The following is a 16395-nucleotide window of genomic DNA, read 5'->3' on the forward strand; positions in this document are numbered from 1 at the left end:
CCAGTGTGGGCTGGGCAGACGTGCTCGCCCAGAGTCTGTACTTCCCTGGGGATCAGTGGAAGATTCTCCTTCATGAACCTTCCTCCCAGCAGCTGAAGCTCTCCCTGCTCTCTCTCGCCTCTCCAGCTGCCGTCAGCTGCCCCGAAACAGAGCTGGTTTGGGGTTTCCCCACCAGAGCTGGTATTTCAGAACTTCGTCGCTCGGGAGGTCTCTGAGATGGAGCTGTCTCTCATTAATAAGGACAAGGTAAGTGCTGGCACCCGGAGCTTTAAAACTGTGCTGGAAGAGGAGAGTGCTGTCATTCCCTGAGTGTACAGCAAAGCAAGTTCTCTGCTGCATCACATGCAGAAGAAAATGTCTCAGCACCTTGTTCTGCAAGATGCTGGAAATCTTCCTGTGCTGGGAATTGTCCCCTGATTTTGGCCCTGCAGTGATGGTGTCTATCCCGAAGGAGTTTCCTTCTCTTGCAAGCTCTGGATTGAGAGGAATGTTGAGGGCTGTACAGTTCTTTCCTGCTCTCATGCTGTGCCTTGAGTCTATCCCACACCCTGTGTCTCCTTGGTTAATCTTGGCTCCTGGTAGGAATCTCTGCCTCTCTCAGCCAGTTTGGCTCCCTTTGTGCAGCTCACAGTCACAGCTCAGGGGCTGAGTCTTCTCCACTTTGTGCTGGAATCACTTCTCATCAATGGCATTGGCACTGCAGGAAACGTGTTCTGAAAGAGCCCTGCAATCAGGCTGATGGAGCAGAAGCAGTGAGAGGCCTTTAGGTGCCACTTCAGGCTCCTGCTCAGCTTCATCCAGCTCAGCTCAGCTTTTCCAAAAGCAGCACGGTGCTCTGCTTTCCCTTTGGAGAACCACAGCAGATCCAAAGCCTGGAGGTTTCCAGCTTCACTTGAAGAACTTGGGATTGTTTTGCATTTTGCCAAGAGAGCTGAGAGGGGAAAAAGTTGAAAAATGTCAGCAGTTGTGTTCCAGTGTGAAGAGGAAAACTTGAGACCACTGGAATTTCAGTCAGGGAAACATTTTCTCAAGTGAGGCTTGTGCCAAGTGTGGGCTGGTGGGAGGAGACAGGAGGGAGTCCAAATCATCTGGTTTAGACTTTTGGAGAGCATTTTGGTGCTCAGGGGTTGATGCTCTCAGTGTGCCAGAAAATGCATGTTTGCTGTGTCTGTGAATGCCAGAGGGCAGAACCTGGCCTGCTGGCTGCAGGCAGGAATGCCCAGCAGCCCAGCCTGCCTGCACAGGCAGCAAGAAGGCCTGGAGAGCCAAGATTGGCTTTTCATCCTGGAACCACACTGTCAGTCAGTGCTGGTCTTGTTTCTCCAGACAGAAAAGGCCTTTGAAGCCCACAGTCAATAGGCACAGCCTGTCTGTGTTTCTGTCACTTTGGGCAAGCTGATTGCTCTCATGGTTTTATGATTCTTCCTTGCTGCTTTACTGCCCATTGCAATTCTCTTTGCCATCTCCTTGGTTTAGGGGTTGTCTTGCTGTGTTCCTTCCTTCTTTTGCTTTTCAGGTTTGCTTTTTTATTCCCAGTAAGGCCACAGGGCTTGGTCTCCTCTCTTGCTTCTCTGCCTGCCTGACTGTATCCCCACAACATCCCTACCCAAAGCTAGATTTGCTAGAGGGGAATTTCTTCCTTCCCCCAGGACAATGTGCTGGTTTGCTTTCAGGGAGCACATTCCCCCTCTGGAACATGACAACTGCGTGGCTGTGTGCAGGCAGAAGCCAGCAGGTTTTTTGGCCTTGTTGAATAGGCAGATGACTTGGTTCAGGTGCTCTGTCTCCATCCTGCTGGTGCTGACCTGCTTGGCCCTTCCTTCCCAGCAGGCACTGCCCTGCTGGCCCTGGCCAAAATGCTGGAGGCAGACAGAAGGGATTCCAGTTCAGCCTTGTGAATGATGTGCCTGTGCCTGCAGAGCTGAAAGTGCTTTGGAAAAGGGGCCAAGGAGGGATGTCAGCAGGGCACGGACAGGTCTCCTCTGGTCCTGTTGTCACAAGTGGCACAATGATCATTTGGTGTCTCTGCTGCAGATTCCTTGGCTGGTGAAGGTGTCCATGGAGAGCTGCCCTTATTTCCAGCTGGCGTGCCCCAGGGATGTGTACCATGTGGTGCCAGCAGGCGCCTCTGCCCCTGTGCGCATCCGCTTCAGCCCCGCCGAGAACAAGGTGAGAGTGGAGGAGCCAAAGCACAGAATGATCTGCACAGCCATTGTTTTCCCTGCACTCTGGCTCCAGCCCATTGCATGCTGTGAGCTTGGCTCCAGGCCGTGGGCAGGCAGCCTGCAGCCAGTCACACCTTGGCCCCTGCTGGCAGGCACTGCAGCCAGGCCTGACAGGCTCTGCTTCCCCTCCCTGCACATCCCTGAGCATTCCCAGGGGAAGATGCAGAGGGAACAGGATGGAAATGACAGAGGGCTGTTGATAGATGTTGGGCCATCTCTAGGTCTAGGGGAAGGGGTTTCATTATGATGGAAAACACCAGAGGAACCAAGAGGTCAGAGAGCTTTCCTCCTTGCTGACTGGCACCAGCTTCCCTGCCTGCCCCTGGGCTGGAGCAAAGACGGTGCTTTTTCACCCCCTCTGCTCTCCAGCCTTGCAGCTGTGCTGTCCCAGAGCACAAGTGAGCATGGTACAGCTGCAGGGCCAGGGCAGAGGATGTGCTGTGCCTGTGAGCCCGGCCTGGCACAGGCACACTGGGCTCTGGGTGCCCTTGGTCAGCAGGAGGTTGCTGAGCTGCAGGGGACTGGGACACCTGCCTGAAGGAGCTCGTGCAGGGCAGGTACAAGCTGCAGGCAGAGCTGTGAGCCCAGAGCCCATGGCAGTGACACTGCTGGGGCTCTGTCTTCATGCCTGTCCCTGTGCTTGCTCTGTCAGCTGGCACCCATCCCGTGCCAAAGGTGCTTTTGTGGGGAGGTTTGAACAGCAGTGATGGGGCCCTGGCAAGTCTGATCTCAGTTCTGGGATCTGGAGGGTTCATGTTCTGATCTGGAGGCTTGTTCATAGGGAAGAGTTTAGGACATGGGATGGAAGGGAGGAAGCCTTGCAGGGAAGCAAAGAGAGGCCCTTTCCAACAGCATCCTGCTGCCTCTTGGCACTGTTCTTCTCCTGGCTTGGTTGGAGAGGAGTTCTGAGCACGCTGATGTTTCTACAGCAGGCCAGAGGTGCAGGATCTCTTTGGGTGCAGCTGTTTTCTCATCTTACTTTTGCTGCTTAGAGTCGGTTGAACACTTTGTCCTAGTCTCAGACAGTGGGAATATAGAAACCTAGAGGAATGTCCTATGTTCCCAAGCTCCATGTTCCTTAGAAGGGACTTAGGAATTCTTTAACAATCATTTAAATTTAGAGTAAAATTATGTTGGCCTAGGGTATGGCTATGACCCAAGTGATACAAGAGCTGAATGCTACAGAGATAGGTTTTGCAAAAGTGCCCCGGTGCCTTTAAAATGTGACATATTAGTAGAACTTAGTGTTCATTTTAGGGTGCAATAGGTAAATTGATGCCCTTGGAGGGTTATAGTAATGGTTTTTCTTCTGCCATGGGGATGGCACTAAATGCCCTGTGCTGAGGCAGTTTCTTTTCCTGCAGGATTATTGCCACGAGCTGGTCTGCATGACATCAAGGGAAAGGATCGTTGTGCCCATCCGGGCCATTGGTGCCCGAGCTGTCCTGGACTTCCCTGCCCAGCTGGACTCCTCCAAGTGTGCAGTCCAGGGCAGCACCCAGAAGACTCTGCTGGTGCACAGTGTCGGTACCCGGGCAGCTCGTTACCAGCTGAGCACCCAGAGGTGAGGCAGCTCATCTGTCCTTGTGCAAAACACCTTTGGGTGACAGCAGAGTTGGGAAAGAGCAGCAAAAGGAACCAGAGCATTGCAGCTGCTGCCCTGCAGCCTGGCTGGAAGGGAGCAGGATGGATGGCATCTGCTCTTGCTTTCAGTGGCCTTGGAGCTTTCTCTGTCCCAGATTTCCTGGAGGCTGCTGGAACATGTTGGTAGCTGGCTTGCACCCTCCTGAGCACAAGCAGCTCCTGAAATGCTTCCTCAGCACTGTCAGCCAAATAGACCCATTCCCTGAGAGGCCACAGGCACGTGGCTTTCCAGTGGTCCTGGAGGGGACCTCTGGCAATCATCTGAGCAAACACACTGCTGAAAGCAAGAGCAGTGTCTGGGGATTGCAAGGTGCCATTGGGAGATCTGGACCTGGCTTTAGATGCCATACAAGGAAACAAACATATCAATGGACCTAGCTAAAAAGCAGAAGAAAACAACCTATGAAAACCCCCTCCATCCCTTATCTTTTCTGCCTGTCAGGTGCAGTAGTGATTCATTGAGAGGATGGATCTAACAGGATGAGAAGTGTCTTAAGGAGCAGCTCACAATGAACAGAGAAAAGGCCAAAACTGAGCTTGCCAGCCCCATCTCTTGGCAGTGGTTTTCATTTGGTTATTACAGTGTCAGGGATGTCTCCTGCACAGCTCTTCTATCTGTGGGCTCAGGGAACAGCTTAGTGCTGTTGGCTGAAATTCAGAGGAGTTGAGTTTAGCTGTAGAGCTTGTGTCGTTGGCTCTTGGGGAGCCAGGTGTGTGTGAGAGATGACTGCTACAGCAGGAAGAGAGGAGTCTGGTGGGTCCAGCCCAGGGTGGGATGTAGCAGGTGAAGGGGCTGAATTGCAGTCAGTTTTTCAGGCCTGAAACTGAGTCCTGGACTTGGCTGGACCCTCTTCTCCTTAGAATTTGAAAAGAAGAAGACACCTTCTTTCTCAGGCAAGCCCTGAAGTTACCTCCAGGAATGTTCTTCCCATCCTGCCATCTGAGGGCAGGAACATGTTACATGGAGCAGAAGTGGGAAGGGAATGGAATGGAAGGTAGTGCTGAAGCCTGGCCAGGGATTCCCCTAACTGGCAACTTCTCTGTTCTGATGAAATTTCTGGTGAAAGACTAAGGGAAGAATCCTGTGCCTTGCCCCCAGCAGGCACTGATCCCCTGAGCCCCAGCAGAGTGCTGCAGCAGGGCTGGCATCAGCCCCAGGGCAGATGCAGGAGCACGTGCACTGATCTGGCTCTGGGGCTGCTGGGGCCTTGTCTTTCCTCCCCTCCCTCCAAAGTCTCACGTCCAGCCCATAAACATTGGTGGCCCAAGGCTTCTCCACCAGCCAGCAGTGATGTTCTCCCCAGTGGCAATGGGAACAGCTCAGCCCATCATTGCAGCCAGAGGTCCTTCATGGGCACAACCTGAAGCAAGTTCATCAGCTGTCACTGCTGACATGAACAAAGCTCAGCTTGCCAGATGTTCCCTTTGTTTTTGTGTGTGATGCATTCATCACCAAAGTCCCCAGAAGACACTTTGAAGTGACAGATTGACCAGCAGCAAAGCACCAAGGCCAGGAGCTTTTGTTTCCTCAGTGGGGCTGTAGAAGAGCACAAAGCCCAGCAGCTGCTGGGCAGAAGCACTTTTCCTCTGGGCTGTCCCTGAGCACCAAAGCACAGAGTGTTGTGTTTGTCAGGCAAGAGCTCTTTACCTGGTGACCAATGCTGATTGCTCCTGTTGAATCCAAACTGTGCACAAACACAGCTGCATCATTATTTCCAGCACATTGCACAGAGTTTGTCTGCTGGGCCAAGCAAGCAGTTACCAGCCTGCATGACGACCCAGAGTCCCAGACTGCATTGCTGGTAAATACACAGGCAGTGGGATGGATCAGCCTTGGGCAGCAGCTGCTCTGGGATGTCCCAGCTGAACCCCCAGCAAGGCCCCCAGGGCTTTGGAGATGGGCCAGCCTGGCTGATTCTGCAGCAGCAGCAGTGCTTGTAAAAACTTGTGTTAATAATCCATGCTGGGTGGGCAGCAGCAGCCTCAGCTCACCTCTGCCAGCCCTGCTGGGGGGGACAAGCTGTGCTCCCAGCTCCTGTGCACAGAGTGCTCTGGTGCCTCCTTGGCACAGCCAGGAAAGGGCTGAGGTGGGAGTCAGGGAACTGCAGCAGGAACTGTCCCAAGGACTTGGGCATCCTCCCGTGGGCTGGGGCCATGGCAAGAGATAATCCTGGCCCAGCACAGGGGAGAAGGGCTGATCACAGGGGAGGCAGAGCTCAGTCCTCAGCACCACAGCAGCGTGAGGCCTTGTCCCTGCCAGCCTGAGCCATGTGCTGCTGGGATAATGTAGTGGGAGCAGGAGAGCCGATGCTGGCTGCTCTGCAGCTTTGGAGCTGGGCTGCTGCTGTTGGCAGGAGCTGGCTCAAGGCAGTAAAGAAATGGAAGCAATCTGCACTGGATTACACCAAGAAGATAAGGGAGATGGATAAAAAAGAGCAAGGAAGTTCTTACTTAGCAAGAGAAAATGGTTAGTAGGTGTGCCCATAGTGGAGGAACAATGATGCTGGCTTTGTTTTTGGAGGAGAAGTGCTGCTTTTGTATTTTGGAAATCAAGAGGGAACCTTTCACCATCAAATAATTGATTCTCCTCTGTCCCTCCCCCAAAGTGGTCAGGGGTGTTTCTGCATAAGCAGCTTTCTCCTTGGGCAAGGGCAGGTGTCTCTTGTTGAGATGTGCAGAGCAGAGCCAGGGGCAGTCCTGTGAACACAACACAAGGCCCAGGTCACTGCTCCTTGAGTTTGAACCAAAAGGCAGAGTGGGCATTGATTGGCATCAACCATGAAATCAACTGGTGAGTGTTGTGCAGCTTCAAGTGCTGATTTCAGTGGATGTTGGAGACTTTTGGAGTCTGTCTGCTGAGTTCGAGGACAGCTGAGGTGCTATGCTGGATTCAGGACACCCTGGTTTGGTTGCTGAAGCTGTTGCTCTTGGCTGTGCCAGCTGGTGCACTGCTGACAAGCTGGTCCTTTCCTCTGGGATCCATCTGTCCCCTGGCTAGAACTGTTGCTGCTCTTTGCAGAGGATGTTTGGGAATGGCCTGGATTCATGTCTCAGAACTCTGTCTGTAATGATTGTGTGGGTCAAACTCTGCTGAGAAAGCTCCTCCATGGGAACAGCAGTTCCAGCTAAGAAGGAGCAAAGCAGGGAACCTGTGGCTGGAAGAGCTGCTTACAGAAGTTTGTGGGGACACCTTTATGTCCATCCCCTTGCAGATGGGGAAACTGAGGCATGGAGCCATGTCTGGGTGTGTGTTCAAGGTCCTTCATGCGACCACCAACAACTTGGGGGCTTCTCCTGCCTGCCCTGTGCCCAGAGCCCATCAGTGGCTGTTGGCTGCTGGCCACTTGGCTTTAGCTGCCTCCTGTGCACGGGGCCCTGTGCTGAGCCCATGGGGCTGTGTTGGTTGGAAACCCAGGGTGCCCTGAGCCCAGGTTTTGTGCCCCCGAGCCAGGACAGCCAGACCTTTGCAATTCCTTTAACCGAGCCATTTCCTCCTCTGTCCTCGCCCTCCAGGGGCAGCGTCAGTGCACCGAGTTTACACTTCGACCTCCCTGAGCTCGACTTCGGGGACATCTCCTTTGGTGAGTGTTCCCTGGGCTGGGACACAGCCTCAGGGATCTGTGCCTTCCAGAACAGCATCCCTCACTCACGCTCTGCCCCAGCAGCCTCTCCAGGCTGTGAACTGCAGGGCTGCTGCTGCTGCTGCCTCAGGTGGCATTTTGCCATTGGGAGATCCAATAGGAGCAAGGAATAGAAAGTCAGTATTTTCTGGGGTCTCTGTGCTGCTTTAAAAGGGAGATGTCTGCCCAGGAAAGTGGGAATCTTCCTGGAATGGAAAGATGAGCCCATCACTCCAAATATTCTACCTTTGAAATGACAGGGCTCCCAGGCAAAATTATGGGAAAAGGATTAACAGTTCTTTCCCAGACTTGATCAGGAGAGCACAGACAAGGAGGCAAGAACAGACGTTTCCCACTGCCAAAGGGCAGGGGATGTCGGCAGTGCGGAGCAGCAGCAGGCAGGAGCAGGGCAGGCAGGCAGGGTCGATGGCAGCGCTGAGCTGCAGCCAGGGCAGTCCCGGGGCCAAGCACACAACCTCCCGCAGCAGCAGCGGCCGAGCTTCGATCCCCGAGCGGGAGGAAGGGAAGCTCCGCTCCCTGCCCGAGCTCAGCTCCGACTGCACAGCCGCCCCCGGCATCACGCCCGAAATCCCAAAAAACCCCAAAGGGAAAAGCCCAGCCCCAGGGCCAAAAGCCCCCAAAACCCCTCTGCCCCTTTCCAGACCAAGGACAACATTCACTGCAAAGCCTAAACCCAGAACAATGAAGTTCCTGAACTTTGGAAGGAAACTCATTGCCTTTCCTGAGCTGCTTCTTGCCCAGCCTGCATCAGCACAGAGGCACTTGTCAAGTTGCCTTTTGAAGAAATGGAACAAGCAAGGCAACAGATGGAAATATGGTTCTGAACCAGGAGATTGATCCTGCTGAATCCAATTTCATTCCTAAGGTCTCTCCAGCTGAAGGCAGCTGTTGTATCTTTGCTTCTTTGTAACTTTTGACTGTTGTGTGCATGTGCTGAGCTCAGTCTCATTTGAGGTTTTGACATCTGGGTTTGTCCTTTTTGTGCTTCTCCTGCCTCCCTGCTGGAGTCACTGCTGGAGCTGGCAGTGGTCATTTGGATGGGCCCAGAGAAGCTCTGGGCTGCACCTGCAGTCCCCATCTGTGTTCCAGGGACTCTTGGTGAGCAGGCCTGGGGAGAAGTCTCCTCCCCACAGAGCTGGCCAGCCCAGCCAGGTGTGCACTGCAGAGCAGGTTGTGGCTGCTCTGTGGGCTCTGCAGGACATCCCCACCATGAGTGGCTGTATCTCTGGCTTTCCAGGATGGAAAGCAAATCTCAGAGCTAAAGTGGGCTAAACCCTTGCAGGCAGCAATCCCAGTGAGCAGCATGGCTGTGATGTCCCTGTTTGTTGGGTGAGGTGGGACCTGATTCCTAATTGCTAATCTCAAAGCAAGGCTTGGGTGTGCCTCCAGCTGAGTGGGCTCTGAGCTGTCCCGTGCTCAGTCTGTTTGGCCCAAACCAAGAGATGCCTTAAGGATGCTGCAGAGAGAAGCTGCATTAGGGTGCTTTGCACCATGTTATAATTCCTGCTTCCATCCTCACTTTCTTTTGCTGTAGCTTCTTCTCAATGACGACTCCCTGTTTATATCTCTTGAAAACAGTGGGAGTGTTGGCAGGCTTCCCAGGGAATTTGACAGCTTGAATTCTCAGAGTAAATGCTGGGTCTGGGTGCACACCCATCACTGAGAGATAAGTGGTGCTGGTTTGGGGCAGGTGAGGGAGCTCCTCCCCATCCCAAAGAGAGAAGCTTGCAGTGTTGAGCAGGGCTAGGAGTGGGCATTTTCAAGGCTGCAGTCTGGAATCTGTGTCAAAGGGAACTAAGTGACGATTAATTCCTCACGCAGCTTCTCGGTGGGCTGTAGTTCAGATAATAAAGAGCTGAACTCCAATCCCACTTTGGTTCTGCCAGGATATTCACCCCAGGATCATGCCATCATGGGTGCCTGACTGGATATTTGTGTCCTTTGCCAGGCTTTCCCTACACCCAGCGCTGTCGCCTCACCAACAGCTCCGCGGTGCCGCTGACGTTCCAGCTCCGCATGTCGGACGATGGCACGCAGCCGGCTGTTGACAGCGTGGATCAGATCCGCAGGCACAGCGACCCAGCCTGGAGGAAGGGAATCCATTTCTATGTTGAGCCCAGGGAGTTCACCATGAATCCCAGCCGAGGGACCATCCTCCCCCAGGGACACCAGGACATCGAGGTACAGCCAGAGTCCAGCCGCAGACGCTGCAGCACCAGGGCTGAAGCTGCACTGGAGTGTGGGAGGGCTTTAGCTCTGGTGCCAGCTTTGAGCATGGTGGGAGGGAGAGATCTGCACTGCTGGGAGGCCTCTGCTAGCTGGCTTACTCGGGATGTTCCTCCAGGAGCACTGTTTGGTTTCCAAAATCATCTGCTGAGGTCACATACCTTATGGTCAAGGCCTGAAGCCATTCTTGTGTTTTTGAGAGTTAATGATTTGATTGCAAGTGGGCAGAGCAAGGATGATGGCAGAAGGTGGCTGTTAGAGAGATGTCATTGAATAAAGCAGTTAGCTTTTCCTCTTGGTCTCATTTCCCCTCTCCTGGGGAGCAGAATGATTTGTGTTCACTGCAGGAAGCTCCAGGGGGGACAAAAAGCTCTGCAGCCATGAAGTGCCCAGCACCTGCTGGGCCACACTTTGCCCTCAGCTTGCTGCTGTAAAACTGAACTCATTCTGTTCAAGTCAGAGTCCCTCTGCATGGATGTCATTGTAGTCAGATGAGAAATTGGCCCCTTCATTTAAATTCAGTATTCCAAAGAGCTTTAGTCTAATGTTTGAATGTAGCTGACCTATGCCCTGATAGCAAGGTGTGTTTAACAAATCTGGTATTGCCAGAAGGTTTTGTTCCTCTGAGACTGTGCTCTGCACATGGAGCTGCAGAAGAATGAAGGCCAAATCCTCCTCAAGAACTGGAAGATATCACACATGGGTAATGAGCTTTTGTAAGGAAGAATTTCCTGTTCTTCTCTTCCACCAGGTGACCCTGTGTTCCAACACGGTGATGGAGTTCCGCCGGAGGATGCTGGTGGACCTGGAGGGCATTGGCAAGGGAGTGGCAACACTGATCATCACAGCCAGGTACCAGCCCTTGCCTGGCCTCCCCCAGGCACTGCCTTGCACAGGCTTTGCTGGCTGCAGCTGCCAAGGAGAAGTGCTGCTTAATGGCCTCATGTTGTGCCAGCTGGACATGAGAACAGCAGGGCTTGGACAGCAGCCTGTGGTGAAAAGCAGCCCTGCTCACAGCCCAGCACGGTCCTGGGCCCTCTTCTAAAGGGACCAGGAATGATATCATTTCTTGGCCTGGGTTTTGGTGCTTGAGGTGGAACAAATTTCCCGAGGGCCTCCTCTCCTTCTTGCTGCAAGAGGTGGAGTTGTGCTGGTTGTGACCAGCGTGCATTGGTTTGGGCCACAGCAAGCAGCCTGCTGAGAGTCAGGCTCTGCTTCTGTTCATGAGGGCACATGGCAGGGGGGAAGTGGCTCCCAGCAAGAGTGGTGAGAGCAAGGTCTTAGGAGGGGAAAGCAGCCTTGGATGTGGCAGCTCAGCTCCAGTTTTTCTCCTTCCCTCTGCTTCCCATTTGGAGCTGTAATGTTCTCAGAGTTGAGACCAAAAGTCGTTGTTGCTGCAGCAGAATTCCATCCTGCTGTGCTGCTGTGGGTGCCAGTTGAATGCCCAGAGGGATGCAGCTCCCTGGTGCTGTTCCCTGTCCCAGGCAGAGCCATCCAGTCAGTGCCTGGGCTGCCATTCTGTAAAGCAGGTGGAGCTGGGGCCAGTCAGTGCCTGGAGCTGTGGAGGGAAGGAGGGAGGGAGCTGCAGGGCCTGGGAGGGGGTGATCAGCCACTCTGGAGGGCAGCTGGTGTCTCGTGCCCTCCAGGGCTGGGGCAAAGAGCTGAGTTCTCAGGCAGGGCAACAGCACCATGGCAGAGAAGGGAGTCATTTTTCCTGAGACACTGGAGCTGTGTGTTCCTTGAGCCTTAGTGAGCCCTGATCCTTGTTGGGAAGGCTCCCCCAGAGCTCGTGGATCACTGGGACTGTGACAGGAGTCCTTGCAAGGCTTCTTGGGCAAAGGAGGGGCTGAGGCAGCTGTGGCACAAAGTGCTCTGCCTGGGGCACTTGGCAGCCTCTGGGTGCTGCCTCTCAGGGTTTGCCCCTCCTTGACAAGACCTGTTTGAGTGGGAAGAGGCAGAAGGCAATTTATCCCTGTAGGGCTGTTAAATGTCCATTTGACAGTGACCAATGTGTTCTGCTCCATTGCACAATCTTTGGGGGTAAACGTTCTCCATTCTCTCAGTATCTCTGATTCCCCTGGGGTCATCTCTTTGCCCAGATGTCTCGTTCCTGAGCTCCAAGTGTCCCCCTATGTGCTCCAGTACGATGAGTGCCACCTGAAGGTGCCCTATGAGAAGAAGCTCGTCATCAGGAATCCCAGCCACCTCCCTGGCTGCTACGGGCTTATTCCCCAGGTTTGGCAACACATCCACCTCCTCCTGTCAAATATTATTGAGGAGATTATTAGGGGAAAAAAATGGTTTGGATAAGACTTTGCTGCTTTCTATTCAGTCTTAAAGATCGTCTGAGAACAGGATCCTACCCGAATGTAAACTTGAGGAGGCAGTGTAAGCTGCTGAGGGAACAGTTGATGTTCTAGTCTTCAGGGTGTTTTCTTGTGGGAGATCTTAGAGGGTTGTGAAAAGCTGCTGCCTCCACAGACAGTGATGCCTGTGCTAGCAGCCTCCTTGCAGGATCCCCTGGGAGTGCTAAGCCTTCAATTCTTGCATCTTGTTTGTTCCTTTTACCTTTGTCCTGGGGAGTTTTAAACGTGTGTGTAAGTTGCTGCTGCGGTGGATGTTACGGAGTCTAAAGTTTCTTCAGAGGTGCCTCTGAAGCTGCATTTCATTCTGTCCCTTCCAGAAACGCAAGGAGGACTCTGCTGTGTTCTACTGTAGCCCCCAGCCCTGTGGGATTGTCCAGCCCCAGAGCACAGCAGAGATCCCAGTTGTGGTGGAGGTGCAGGCGCTGGGCGAGCATCGCACCAACGTTCTCATCGGCGTGTTCGGGGATGAGAGAAACCCCCTGGTGAGGGCAAGGGGAGCTGTGTGCCTGTGGGCAACTGCTCCTGGCAGGGGCACAGGGACAGGGATTCTTCTGGGGAAAACAGGCACAGGCTGCTGTGGAGAAGGACAGGAGGGATGGGTGGCACAAACAGCTCGTGCCTTAGAGGTGGGAATCTCAGAGTCTGACACAGAATGGAGTTGGGCTAAGCTGGGATCCAGGGTCATTTTAGTTCATTATTCTTTACAATGCTGTTCACTTTGGAAACATCTGGTTTAAATGCCATCTCTCTGAGCACAAAAGAGGAGGTCAGAAGACTTCTGGGAACCTTGAGCTTTCTGTAAAAGAAAGGAAAGCTGGCATTTGAAGAGTAGGATGCAAGGAATGAAACTTATCTTAAGACATATGGAAATGGTGATTCCAAATTCCCTGGATGGCAGCAAACATCTGAACCTGGGCCATTGTGGCACTGCCTGTAAATCAGTGAACAGGAAGGACAGGTGATGCAGGCTGTGCCAGGGAGCCTGAAGTTGGACAAAACAGTTGCTTTCAACTCTCAGGCTGCTTCTGTTAAAGAGGAGGGTTTCTCCCCACCAGAAGAACCAGTTGTTTAACTGTCAGCCTGGTCTTAACTAGAGATTTCTTGCAAATCTTTTACCTTTGGGCCAATAATTTGTACTTTGAAAGGTTCTCTTAGCTTAATCCTTTTCAATTTGGAGGTGAACATGTATATTTCTTTTTCCCCAAAAGCCCAGCATTTCAGCTGGAGAGTGCTAGGTGTCCCTAAAGAAATTACTTGAGCAGGGTTGAGCTGTTGAAGATTTTTTAGGTTTCCCTATTGTGGTTTGGTTTGGGGTTTTTTTTAAATCTTTCTTGCTTGCTTCCTGGCACAGAGAGCACAATTACGGAGCTCAGGACGGCTGGCAGAAACCTCCCCAAGCCCAAGGGTGACAGAGCTTGGCAGGATCCCAGCACCACAGCCTGTGTATGTATGGATGGGGAATGCGACCTGAGTCGCCTGGAAGTGCTGGAAAATGTCAACCAAGGCCCCAGCAGTGTCAGGGGAACATTCCTGATAAATCCCTGGTGGAGCTGCAGAGTCTCTGGCCTTGGGCACTGGGGGGCTGTGCTGGCTGGGCACTGGCTGGGTCTGCCCCTGGGTCTGCCTCAGATCTCACCTTTTTGCTTGCCTTCTCTGTCTTTTCCTCCCCACTGTGCTTTTGGCATCCCCACAAGGTGTTCATGCCTGTCCTCTGGAGCTGCTCAGTGCAAGCAGTTGCAGCTGCTGCAGCAGCTCAGTGTCATCCCTGGGCTGCCTTTAGAGCAGAGCTGCTCCAGCCTGGATTGGGAAGGGCTGGATTAAACCATTTCTCAGTTCGAGGTGCCAGCACCCAGCCAGGGGCTGCATCCTGACCAGGAGCTGCTGGTGCAGGTGTCCCTCCCTCCCACTGCAGGTCCCTGTTCATAGTTCTCTTATTTTCCAGAGATGAGCTTCACCCACCTAAATTCAAGCCCCAACCACCAAAGGAGCAGAGAACCAGCTTGGACTCCTCAGCAACTCAATGGCGGCACTTGAAGATCAGAAGGGAGGAGCCAGTCCCAGCCCTGAGAGAAGTGCAGGATCTTGCCCAGTCTTCAGGAGCAGAGGTAGATTTTCTTGTCCACCCAGTGCTTGTGTTGCCTCCCCAGCCTGCCGGCACCAAGTCATGCTCGTGCTGACCTCCCTTTTTGCTGCCCTGCTGTCCTGTGCCCTGGCAGTGGGCTGGGCAGCAGGGCCAGTGGCTGGACATGGGGTGAGTGGGAGGGAGAAAGAGGAGAGTTTTCCTTGGAGAAGCTGACTCAGATCCTACAGGCCTGTGCTCAGTGTGGGATGTTTTGCCTTGTTTCCTTCCCAATGTAAGATGAGGCTTTTATCTGCATCATCATGGTCAGACCTCCAGCTTCCTTCCCAGAGCAAGCTGGGATGAGTCCTGATCTCCATGGAGCCTCTTCCCAAGCCAGCCAGACTCCCTGTGTGCAGGGCTCTGCTTTCACCCCAGAGCTGCTGTTGCACTGCTGGCCCTGAAGCTCTCTTACAAAGGGAGACTTTGCTCAGTGGCTGTCTCTTCCTCCCAGCACAGAAAATGGCTTGTTTTTCAGGTGCCAGCACAAACTCCTGAAAACCCTCCCCTCCCACGGGGCTTGGAGGGATTCAGGTGCTCCCTGGACGTAGTGCACACTCCCCTAGAAGGCAAGAGGGAATCTGTCTCACTTGCCCATTGTCAGTGTGGCCAGCAGGGCTGGAGCTCCCAGTGCCACTGGGGGCCCTCAGCATTGGCCACAGAGGGGCCTCCCCTCCCTCCAGGCCCGGCACAAAGTGCTGCTGAAGCAGCTGCTTGTTGGAGAGGCCGTGCAGGACACGTTGTGGGGCTGCCCAAGGACGCTGTGCAGCGCCTGTGGAGGGCACTGCTCCCCCTGGAACTCCTCAGGTGGTCCACAGGAAATTTTTGCAGGAGCTTTTGCTGTAGCACCTTGAGAAAGCAGCATTTAAATCAGAGAGAGAGGGGAGGAGCCTCAGGAGTCAGATGAGCTGGGCTGGACTCCTTCCCTCAGCTCCAAGACCTCTCACTCTGAGTCTTCTCCTTCTCTAAAAGCAGGAAGTTTTTAAACTTTTTCAAGGCAAGTTGTGCATCAGAGAGAATTTCTGCTGCCAGGAGACATCCCAGTTCCATTTCATGTAATGTACTAATTAATGCATTGACCCGTGAGCATGGGAAAAGATTTTCCCCATGGTCCCTGCCCTGGTCAGTGGCATGGATGCAGGATGAGGTGAGGGTGATTCTGGCAGTGTTTGGGGAATAGGCCCCTCCAGGTCCAGCTGCACTTTGCTCCAAGATGCTCTTCTGCATCCATTTCCATGCTCAACACCTCAATCTCTCCTGTCTTCCATCCAGGCCTTCAGTATCCTGCCACTCTCAGGTGTGCTGCAGCCAGGACAGAGCCAGCAGGTCTCCACCACCTTCTCTGGCCACCTCAGCAGCACCTCCAATGTCACCGAGCTGTGCCACGTGGAGGGAGGCCCCACCTGTGAGGTGCTGGTGACCGGGGAGGCCTCAGGTGTCAGCTCCTCCCTGAGCCCCCGGGAGATCAGCTGTGGCTCTCAGGCACCTCTCAGGGACAGGTGAGTGAGCCTTGCATGGGTTACTGCTCTGCCATGGGTTCTTGTCCCTGCAGGGCTTCCCTGCTCCAAGGACTCTGAGCTCAGAGGTGCTGCATAGCAAAGGCCAGAAGCAACACAGGGATGGCCACTCTGAGCTCCCTGGCTCCCAAGAGAGGAAGGACCTTCTTCTGCTGAGACAGAACATCTTCTTCTCTATTGGAGTGCTGAGCCCTCCTGGCTTAGCTGCTGCCTGCAGGGAGCTGGGCTCTGGGCTTGCCTTGGCACTGCCTCCAGTGGTGTCTTGAAGTCCATGGTGTTGAGTGGCATCTTCTTCATCATCTCCCTTCTTCACCAAAGCTGTGGGATTGTGGGATGGGCAGGCGTGGGGAACAGACCAAACCTTGCTTTGGGTCCTGCTCCTGCCCCAGATGAAGTCCTTGCAATGCTGATCTGCCAGGTTCTCCTTGTGGTGGGACAGCACCCAGAAAAGCTCATGTCCTTGAGGCTCCCCTTCAGCTGCAGCAGTAGGCAAGCACAGGAGAAGCTCAGCTCCAGCAAGGCAGCCCAGCTCAGGACACACAGGCCAAGTGTGGAGCTGGGAGTGGAGGCTGCTCAAAGCAAGCCTGTGCATCAGGACTTCTTCAGGCCAGGCTGAAGTTGGTTTCATGGGGAGGAGATGGACAAGGCTGCTTCCAA

The 16395-nt window shown here is 53.7% G+C and overlaps 1 protein-coding gene and 1 pseudogene across 1 annotated transcript; both read left to right on the plus strand.

Moving 5' to 3' along the window:
• Nucleotides 1-16395, plus strand: part of LOC132334622 (zinc finger protein 850-like) — an 860268-nt pseudogene that overhangs the window by 109405 nt on the left and 734468 nt on the right.
• LOC132334824 (hydrocephalus-inducing protein homolog) lies at nt 2039-9599 on the plus strand. Its single transcript, XM_059861005.1, has 3 exons — nt 2039-2169; nt 3590-3789; nt 9459-9599. The coding sequence occupies exons 1-3, from the start codon at nt 2059-2061 to the stop codon at nt 9556-9558; spliced, it is 411 nt and encodes a 136-aa protein (XP_059716988.1). The 5' UTR covers nt 2039-2058; the 3' UTR covers nt 9559-9599.

Source organism: Haemorhous mexicanus, chromosome 16 (genome assembly GCF_027477595.1).
Source record: "Haemorhous mexicanus isolate bHaeMex1 chromosome 16, bHaeMex1.pri, whole genome shotgun sequence".
Lineage (NCBI taxonomy): Eukaryota > Metazoa > Chordata > Aves > Passeriformes > Fringillidae > Haemorhous > Haemorhous mexicanus.